General features: G+C 48.9%; 2 protein-coding genes and 1 long non-coding RNA gene across 10 annotated transcripts in view; 2 read left to right on the forward strand and 1 right to left on the reverse strand.

Moving 5' to 3' along the window:
- Positions 1-1,376, forward strand: part of LOC104995677 — a 7,904-nt gene extending 6,528 nt beyond the window's left edge. For 4 of the 5 annotated variants that reach the window (XR_826076.1, XR_826077.1, XR_826079.1 and 1 more), the window contains one exon: positions 434-1,376. This is a non-coding gene — a long non-coding RNA (uncharacterized LOC104995677). The remainder of the gene's footprint in view (positions 1-433) is intronic. The other variant, XR_826078.1, reaches the window with a different exon arrangement.
- Positions 1-10,191, reverse strand: part of VRK3 (vaccinia related kinase 3) — a 34,912-nt gene extending 24,721 nt beyond the window's left edge. For 2 of the 4 annotated variants that reach the window (XM_010849639.1, XM_010849642.1), the window contains exons 1-5: positions 9,501-9,898; positions 8,611-8,673; positions 4,503-4,636; positions 2,857-3,006; positions 2,405-2,599 (exon numbers count right to left, since the gene is read on the reverse strand). In XM_010849639.1, coding sequence (XP_010847941.1) covers positions 2,405-2,599; positions 2,857-3,006; positions 4,503-4,635 — 478 coding nt within the window. In that variant the 5' untranslated portion in view covers position 4,636; positions 8,611-8,673; positions 9,501-9,898. The other 2 variants (XM_010849641.1, XM_010849640.1) reach the window with 2 other exon arrangements.
- Positions 5,316-10,203, forward strand: part of ZNF473 (zinc finger protein 473) — a 17,001-nt gene continuing 12,113 nt past the window's right edge. Inside the window, 1 exon segment of the mRNA XM_010849721.1 lies at positions 5,316-5,335. Within this exon segment, the coding sequence (XP_010848023.1) occupies positions 5,316-5,335 (20 nt within the window).

Below are 10,203 nucleotides of genomic sequence, written 5' to 3' on the forward strand. Positions count from 1 at the left end.
TAGGTTCAAGTCCCAGTTCTGCCACTTTGAGGCCATGTGACCTTGGGTGAGTGGCTTCCCCTCTCTGTGCTCCAGTGGTAGGATGAGGTAACATGAGTGTCTCCCCCTAGCATGGCTAGGAGCAATAAGTGGCCCAGAACAGTGTCCAGCAGGGAGTGCAAGCTCCCGAGTGTCCCTTCACGCTCCCCTCTCTCTCGCCCGTGCCTTCTGTCCCTCCACGCCTAACTCTGCCTCTGCCTGACAAGATCCCTTTACAGTTTTCCAAGCTCACTGCCTCTGTCCCTTCTCGTGCTTTGGGGTCAACAGCCCCAGGAGGCGGGCAGGACACTCTCACTTTTCCAACGGGGACGCTGAGGGACAGCTGCTTGCCCAGGCTCACTGGGTGCACCAGAGCCGAGTCACAGCTCTATCCGGGTCTGTCTCCAACGCCCAGGCTCTATGGCAGGACAACCAACCTGAGGCTCAGAACTGCCTGCACGAGTGTCTGCCTGGCACTTCCAAGTCCAAGGTTTCCTCTCCAAATCCAAATTTCTGGCTTTTCCTGACAACTTGGAAGCTCTCTGGAGCCAGGGCTAGTCATTAACACCTCTGGATTTCCTCATCGAGAAAACAGGGATGATGACCATACTGACATCATGAAGCTGTTGTGAGAATTAAACTGATTAATGTGAAGCAAACATATGTCCATGTGAAAACCTATACACACACATGTTCACAGCAGCATTATTCATCACGGCCCAAAGTGGACACACTTAAAACCAACCGATAAATAGAACCAGATGTGACACAGACACATCTTATTCAGCCATAAAACAGAAGGCAGTTCTGACAAAGGCGACAGTGTGGGATGGACCTTGAAAACATCGTGCTGAGGAGAAGTCAGACACAAAAGGCCACCCAGTATATCACTTCATTTGCCCGAATTGTCCAGAACAGGCAAATCCATAGAGACAAAGTAGATTAGTGGCTGCCAGGGGATGAGAGTGACTGTTAGAGGTACAGGGTTTCCTTTTGGGGTGACAGAAACATTCTGGAACTAGATGGCGGTGATGGTTGCACACCATTGTGAATCTGCTAAAACCCACTAAATTGTAGACTTTAAAATGGTGAATTTTATGTTATATGAATTTTATCTCAATTTTTTAAAAAGGCAAAAAAAAAAAATCTCACAAAACCACATAAAGTTCTTACTTAGACAGGGTCTGGGTCTGGAGTATGTACATGGTAAATGTCAGGTTGATTAAGACTAATATTTCCAGTGCAGTTATTTTTTTCTTCATTGAAACAAGGTGTCGGACTGCATTTTTTTGTTTACATGCTGCTGCTGCTGCTAAGTCGCTTCAATCGTGTCTGACCCTGTGTGACCCCATAGACGGCAGCCCACCAGGCTCCCCCTGGGATTCTCCAGGCAAGAACACTGGAGTCGGTTGCCATTTCCTTCTCCAATGGACTGCAGCGCACCAGGCTCCTCCGTCCATGGGGGTTTGTTTACCTACTGACAGTTTTTAAGCTCGGCCCTGCTTCTTCCCCTTCTGCTGATAAAGCCTGGAGCTCCCTCTCTTGCTAATGGTGGAAATTCAAACCACACGAAGCTCTGGCTCATGTAGACTCCTCACCCCCACCTTACCTCTTAACCACAATAAAAACCTGTGCTGGGTGCTTGTCCTTGTTCTTGTAGAGCTGTTCCCTGCCCCCGACCTCATATCATAATGCAAGCAATAAACCCTTCATATTCTCATTCACTGATTCTGACCAACGTTCGGGGGCAGGGTCCATCCTATCTCCGGTGGCAGAGATGGGCTTCTCAGGTGGTGCTAGTGGTAAAGAATCCGCCTGTCAGGGCAGGAGACATAAGAGACGCAAGTTCAATCCCTGGGTCAGAAAGACCCCTTGGAGGAGGGCATGGCAACCCACTCCAGTATTCTTGCCTGGAGAAGCCCATGGACAGAGGAGGTCGGTGGGCTACATTCCGTAGGGTTGCAAAGAGTCAGACACAACTGAAGCGACTTAGCATGCATGCATCCATCCTATCTCTGCAGGGTGGACAGAACAGTCATCAGTGTCTTTATCTCCCGGCCACACTGGGCTTGCACTCCCGTGTGAGGACAGGAGCACTCTCTACACAGGGCACAAGCTCTGTGGTTGGCCATAGTCCCCACCACTCCCAGTCGCCTGACTCCCCGCCTCCTGCTCCTACCTACTCTACCTGCCGGGTAGCTGCAGGCACCTACGCTGTAGGTGACTACGTCTGCAGTCCCAAATCTACGAGAAAGCTGCCTTGAGGCAGGTCTGCTGCTGGGATACACTTTCATCTCTGTTCTCAGAAAGGGGTTCTCTCCCCTCTGCCTGGGCTCCAAGACCGCCCACCCAGCCCAGCACCTGCCCGCCTGTGCACACAGCGTACCTTCATAGAGAATGCCCTGGTCATCCCTGGTCTGCAGGCATCTCAGCTTCCAGTGCTGCCCACTCTTGTCTGTCAGCACCGTCCCCACTGGCAAAGCCTCCAGTGAGGCGGTCATCCGGCTTCGCTTCAGGGTCTGAGGGCTCTGTCTGGTCGTCTGAGGGCTGCTACGGGGAGTTGGGGATCTGCTCAGGTGCCCTGCAGGAGGATGGTCAGAATAAAGGAAAGGCAGCCATGGGGATGGCAGGGAGCTGTGAGCAGGGAGGGGAGAGGTCAGCTCCGGCCATGGAGAGATGGACTGCAAGGGCAGCCTGTAGGCAGGGCGGCGGGGGAGGATGCTGGGAGGAGGGTCCAGCAAGGGGGATGCGGGCCTGAGCAGAGGCATGATGCCCCACTGGCAGATGACCCTCCTCTCCCCTCACCGAGAGTCAGGCCAGGTTGAGTAAAACTCTTACCTTTGGGTTTCCCACTGGTACTCAAGGTGTCTTCAGATCCAGAACTCTTGCCTTCTGAGGGGAGGAGTAAGGAGGGGGAGGCAGCATAGCTGCACCATTTCACTTTCTTGGAAGATGTTTCAGAACTGGTGTTCGTCTTTCTCCTTGAGCCTAGAGAGGCAGCCCGAATGCAGACTGCAGTTACAAAGGTCCTTTCCAGGAACCATTAGGCCAGAAACCCTGAGATCAAATTCAACCACTCTTTTCCCTTTGACCCTCACAGCCAACTTCTACTTCCATCACCTGAATAATCTAAGCAAACTCTCCCTCTTAGTTATTCTCTTCATGGGTCGGAACCCCTTTTATACCCTAGAGCACTGTGTGGTCTCCTTTACATAATCTCTTCAGATCTATCTTCCAATTCACTATTCTCCCTTAAGCTGTGTCTAGTCCACAGCCTAAACCATACTATGAGTTTCTGATTGCCATAATGTTATTTATTTGGTTGTGCTGGGTCTTAGTTGCAAGAAGGGATCTAGTTCCCTGATCAGGGAGTGAACCTAGGCCCCCTGTGCTGGGAACACAGAGTCTTAGCCACTGGACCACCAGGAAGTCCCAATATTTATTTTTATTATCATAGATTTTATTTGGTTCTTTAAAATTCTGCCTAATCAATTCTAACTAGTTTCTGTTCCTTCATTATCAATAAGATTTCTCTGCACCCAAATCTGTGCCAGGCATGGTCCTGGGTGCTGTGCAAACAACAGGGTTACAAACCACAGGGTTACAAACCACAATCAACGGAGCTTACAAACCAGGATAAACTCCTCTCCTTCCAGAGCTCAAAGCTGCACAGTAATATAAATGAGTAAAACAATATATTTAGGGCTTCCTTGGTGGCTCAGTTGGTAAAGAATCTGCCTGTGATGCAGGAGACTGTCTGAAGTGCAGGAGATGCAGGTTCGGTCCCTGGGTTAGGAAGAGCCTCTGGAGAAAGAAATGGAGCAGCAGGAAAGTCCCCTGACTTTGTTTCAATAGGATCCTTTGGACTGCCACTTGAAGAGAACCGAAGGTGATGGAGAAGCAGGGACAGCAGGGAGAAAAAAGCTTCTACGACAATACTGGTGTGGGTGAGATGGACCAGGGTGGTGGGAGGAAGTGGTCTGATTCGGCCGTGATTTTTAAAGGGAGAGCTGATGAGATCTGCTGGAGGGCTGCAGCTGTGGGGTGGGATAGAAAGAGAACTGGAGGATGACTCTAAGGTCTGAGAAATTGGACAAACTGAGTTGCTGTTACCTTGATGGAGAAATCTCTGGAAGGGGCAGACGGGGTGGCAGGCCTATCAAAAGGTTGGTTCTGGGCACGTGGAGACATGTATGGGACATCCAATAGATGTCAAGCAGGCAGTCTGATTTATATGGATATAGATTTCAGGGGAGGAGTCAAGCTGGAGACAGAAATGAGTCAATGTCTAGTTCAGAGTCGTGAGTCTGCTAAAGATACCTGAGTAGAGAGAGACTGAGTAGAGAGAGTGAGCCTGAGCTCTGGGCTTTAGTATCCACACGGGGTCTGGCCAGCTGCAAAGGCGTCTATGGCCTCTTCCTAGATGCACGCGCACACACACATCACCCCTCCTCCAGGGAGAAGCACGAAGGCCTGGTTCTTACCTTGGGAGGATGATGTAAACGGTTTGACAAAGGACTGGGACCCCTCATGCTTCTCTGCAGGCAAAGGTTTTCCGCAGTAGGGGCAGAATTTGAATGTTGCTTCAATACCTTTGCCACAGTCTGGACAGATCATGCTACAAAACAGAATGGTGGGGGGGACAGGAAGCTGAAAAACTTAATCTATTGCTGTCGAGTAGTCACCTGAGTTCCTCATGGTGACAAGAATGCAGAAGGAAGAAAAGTTATCATACCTGGAATACCCTCTCAGAAAGTAGCCTTTTTTTTTTTCCTGGCCACACCCTGTGGCATGCTGGATCTTAGTTCCCTGACCGGGGCTCGAACCTGTGCCCCCTGCAGTGGAAGCACAGCATCATAACAACTGGACCACCAGGGAATTCCCACAAAATGGCCACTTCTAAAATGAGTTCCTGCCCTCTGCGTCCAGTCTCTCTCCAAGGGCCCAGGGCAGGTGCAAAGTAGAATAAATGCAGAGTGAAAATACAGAGCTCACAAAAGGTACAAGAACGCCCTGAGGTCAATAAAATTGGGCAGGAGAACTGCTCCAATCATGGAAGCATGGAGGGTCTTCAACTGTAATTGTGACGCTCACCTCTTGAACCACGTGATGGGGATGGGAGAGATGGTTAGTGCTCACCAGAGAGCCACATACTCCCCCTGCAATTCCCAGGGTTCCTTACAGTGAGATTAGGGCCACATGACTAGTTCTGGCCAATGCGGTGTGAGCAGAAGTCATTTTCTGGCCAAGGTAGTTAGGGGCCCCAGTACCTCCTCTGCCAGCCTTCCTCTGCAGGGATGGCCCTGAGGCAGCAGAGGTACGAGATGAAGGGCAGCTGCCCGGTCCACACTGCAAGCCTGTGATTGGCAAATAAACTTTTCTTCTACAAACCACCAGGATTTCAGGGTTTATTTGTTACTGCAGCATAGTCCACCGTATCCTGACTAACTTAGTCAGATAATGGATGGTCACTATGATACACTCTAAGCCTTGTGTATTTCTGGAGTATTTCCTAATACTTTAAACAAAAATCAAAGCCAAAATCACATACAGCGCTTGTGACAAATGAGGACACAGCGTATATTCACTAGCTTGGGCAGCCACAACTCACTCCCACAGACTAGATGGTTTAAACAACAGGAATGTATTTTCTCACAAATTTGGAGGCCAGAAGCCTGACATCGAGGCATGAGCGTTTGGTCTCTTCGGAGACCTCTCCTTGGCGTGCTGACGGCCACCTTCTCACTGTGTCCTCACGTGCTTGTCCCTCTGTCTGTGTTCTAATCTCCTCCTCTTATAAGGATACTGATCATATTGGATTAGGGCCTACCTTAGTCTGTTTAAATGGCTATGATCAATATTATAATAATATAATAATCGTAATAAATATAATAAATATTGCAGACATGGGACTTCCCTGGTGGTCCAGTGGTTAAGAATCTGCCTTGCAATGAAGGGGATGTGGGTTTGATCCCTGGTTGGGGAACTAAGATCCCACATGCCATGGAGCAACCAAGCTTGAGCACTGCAACTAGTGAGCCTATGAGTCACACTAGAGAATCTGCATGCCTCAACTAAGACCCAACACTGCCAACGAAACTAAACAAAACAAAAAAGCCCATAGCCTGGTGGCTTACAAACAATAGAAACTTACTTCTTACAGTTCTAGAGACTGGGAAGCCCAACATCAAGGTGCCACTGTGGTTGGGTCCTGATAAAGGCCCTCTTCTGGGCTACAGACTGACAACTTCACCCTGTGTCCTTATATGGAGGAAGGGGCTGGGAAGCTCTCTGGGTCTCTTATAAGGGCAGTAATTCCATTTATGAGAGCTCCACCTTCTCCAGGACTTCCCTGGTGGCTCAGATGGTAAAGCGTCTGCCTACAATGTGAGAGACCCAGGTTCAATCCCTGGGGTGGGAAGATCCTCTGGAGAAGGAAATGGCACCCCACTCCAGTACTCTTGCCTGGAAAATCCCATGGACAGAGGAGCGTGGTAGGCTACAGTCCATGGGGTCGCAAAGAGTCGGACACGACTGAGCGACTTCACTTTCACTTTCCACCTTCATGGCCTACCTACCTCCCAAAGGCCCCACTTCCTAAAACCATCACATTGGGCATTTCAACATATGAACTTTGGGAGGACACAAACATTTAGGCCATAGCAGGCCGACCCTAAAGACCTCATTTTAATTGCCTCTTTAAAGGCCCTATTTACAAATATGGACACATTCTGAAATACTCAGGTTGAGGGTTTCCGTGAACGAATTTTTGTGGGACACAACTCAGGTCATGAGAGCAGGATGAAACTAGTTCATAAGACAAGTAGAGAAACTCAACAGGGATAACAGTACAACAGGCATTTTCAATGAATATATTTTAAACAGCAAAAGGAAAAAAAGCAAAATTATTTTATTTGTTCTTAGTGTACAGTCCGGGTTATTAGCTGGGATATCAAAATCAAAGTTAAAATAAACTTTTGCTCATGACTTCATTTAACCTTGCAAGACAAAGGTTTTTTTCTTTTTACTTTTATTTATCTTTGACAAATAACTGTCTATATTTAAAGTGTAAAACTTGTGTGTATAAGTATATGCCTGTGTGTGTGCTCAGTTGTGTCCAACTCTTTGTGAGTCCATAGACTGCAGCCCACCAGGCTCCTCTCCCCATGGGATTTCCCAGGCAAGAATACTGGAGTGGGCTGCCATCTCCTCCTCCAGGGGATCTTCCCGACCCAGGGATTGAACCCACCCCAGGGACTGAACCTGTGTCTCTTGGGTCTTCTGCACTGACAGGCAAATTTTTACCCGCTGAGCTATCAGAGAAGCCTATATATATATATATGAGAAGGCAATGGCACCCCACTCCAGTACTCTTGCTTGGAAAATCCCATGGACAGAGGAGCATGGTAGGCTGCAATCCATGGGGTCGCTAAGAGTCGGACACAACTGAGCAACTTCACTTTCACTTTTCACTTTCACGCATTGGAGAAGGAAATGGCAGCCCACTCCAGGGTTCTTGCCTGGAGAATCCCAGGGACGGGGGAGCCTGGTGGGCTGCCATCTATGGGGTCGTACAGAGTCAGACACGACTGAAGCAACTTAGCAGCAGCTGATGCACATTATTATTTACTATAGTTTCCATGTTATACATTAGGTCTCCAGAACTTAATCATCTTACAATAGGAAGTCTGTACCCTCTGATCAATATCCCTTTTCCCCCACAGCTTCTGGCAAGCACTATTCCACTCTGTTACCACGAGTTTGACATTTCTTTTTAGATTCCACATATATGTGGGATCATGGAGTACTTATCCTTCTGTGTCTGGCTCAATCCAATTAAAACATTTTCCTTTATTCACTTTAAAGGCTGGTCTCTGTTGCAATTGCAAGGAGAGGAGTCCTTACAGTCCCAGGCTTTAGTCCCAGGCTGCCTGGATTTGAATTCCAGATGTGCTCTTTGCTGGGCCTGTTACTTAGCCTCTCTATGCCTCAGTCTTCTCAATGGTGAAATGGGGCTTTTAACAGTTTCTATTCGACAGAGTGGCTTCCTGGGTGGCTTAGTGGTAAAGAATTTGCCTGCCAATGCAGGAGATACATGAGACGCGGGTTTGTTCCCAGAGTTGGGAATATCCCTGGAGGAGGAAACGGTAACCCGCTCCAGCATTCTTGCCTGGAAAATTCCATGGACAGAGGAGCGTGGCAGGTTGAAGTCCATGGGATTGCAAAGAGTCAGACACAACTGAGCCTGCTCACATTTGAAAATGGTTGGAGGCATAAGTGGAATACATTTCTATCAACTGCAAAGAACAGGAAAGTCCTTTATGTTACTGGTTATCATCTTTCATTTGTTAATATTTCGATTCCTCCCTTTCCTCTTTCTATATCTTAAGCTCTGAGCCTCTCAGATCTCTCTAGTTCCTCTTGGGGCAGACTCATGAAACTCCAGTGTTTGCCCTTGAAACCACTGCCATGCCCATGATAACTTTCCTCCTGGGAATGAAGTCTGAGAGAAGCAACACACAAGAGATGGAAGAGGAACAGGCTGCTGGTGGGGAATAGGCTTTCAGGGGCATGTGTCCGAGGGGATGGTACCTTTATGGGGTCACGATCTGGCCCTCAGATTCACTGGGCTGGAAACTCCATCTTAACTGTGTCCTGTAAATGAATAAACGTGGAGAGGCTGACTCAGGCTTGCTGTAGGTGGGAGTAAAAAATAATGATTGATGTTTATTGAGAATTGGCTATGCAACCAACACATGCTAAGTTCATTCATTTATTCAATTTTTCACTGAACTCCTACAGCAGCAAAGGAAACCAACAGCTCCTGACCTGACAAAGCTCATTCTAGTGGGGGAACACAAGCTTAATAAACGAATAAGTAAGAAACTTTAAAAAGTCACAAAAGGAAAGAGCTATAGTAAACTCTCAATAAATATGTATAGAAGAAAGGAATCCGAGGGCTGAAGTCACCATTTCAATGTCATCTGGCTAGCTCAGGACTCAAAACCAAGGCTCCAACACTCAAATCAGTCTTTATCATTCATTCATACATTTTATTTATTGATTTGTTCAATATTTACTGAACATATGAAGTGTGTTAAGTATTGTATCCCTCCTGGCAGGTCCTGAAACGCAGCACAGCAAAAGAGCTAACGGCTAGACTCCACCTTCGGGCAGGAGGAGTAACACTGAAATGATTTGCCTCGGCCCCTCCCTTTGCAGGGACCACGGATGACGTAGTACCAAGGCGGGGCTTCCGTCACACTCTCCATTAGCTTTGCCCGTCTCCGCTGTATCCACGCCCACCACCAAGACCGGACAGCTGCAGCTGACAGGTTATCTCGGAGGCCAGAAGATTCTCTCATCCTGACCCGCGATCCCCGCTCCCGAGGGCTCAGTCTCCCACAAAGGGTCGCGCTGACGTCACAGGCACCACGACCGAACTGTGGCTAGGCCCCTACTCCGCCTCGTCTTCCCCTCACCTCTGGATTTGGCGAGCTGAGTGGGCAGACAGATATTTGCAGCCAGACTCTCTTGACCCTCCAGGGGAACTGGGACTCACCTTCTCAGTTGCCCTGCGGAAACTTCCGCTAGGGCGGGAGGCGCTGCGCGCGCATCCTCTCGCCAGAGGGAGGACTGCGCCCGCGCAGCCTATGCCGACTTCCCGACTGCCTGTGGACTGTGACTGCCTGGGAACTCCATTTCCCAGGCACCTTTGCGGCAGGCCAGTCCGCTGACTCAAGGCTGGGGGATGGATTATTCCCTCATCGCCCAACCCTATTCCACCTTTAGTGGAACGCTTTCTGGTTCTATTGCGCATTCCGAGGCATTTTCCCGCCAATCAGAGGTCACAGTCTCATTTCTCCCGCCTCAACTCCTCCTCTTACCATCGCGCGTCCCCTCAGGAATTGTTTCCTCCTAAATGTGTTTCCATGGTGACACTCTGTCTCCTTCAGAAATGGAAAACCCTCTCAATCTTCTCGAAAAGGCAGAAGACTGATTTGGTTGCCTATCAAAACCTTGTCTACAATACCCAAATGCCACCTGGGGCCGATTGTTTTTCTAGTCTATTTCCCAGCGTGCTCAGCGGGCCGGCTAAAGACAAGGGGCTGTGGAGATGGGAAGACAAGGGAAGGCCTTCGCACAGCCCTCTGGGAAACAGTCCTGGCTCTGGCGCAGAGGCTC

Source organism: Bison bison, unplaced genomic scaffold, assembly GCF_000754665.1.
Source record: "Bison bison bison isolate TAMUID 2011002044 unplaced genomic scaffold, Bison_UMD1.0 scf7180017864285, whole genome shotgun sequence".
In the NCBI taxonomy this organism is placed as follows: Eukaryota; Metazoa; Chordata; class Mammalia; order Artiodactyla; family Bovidae; genus Bison; species Bison bison.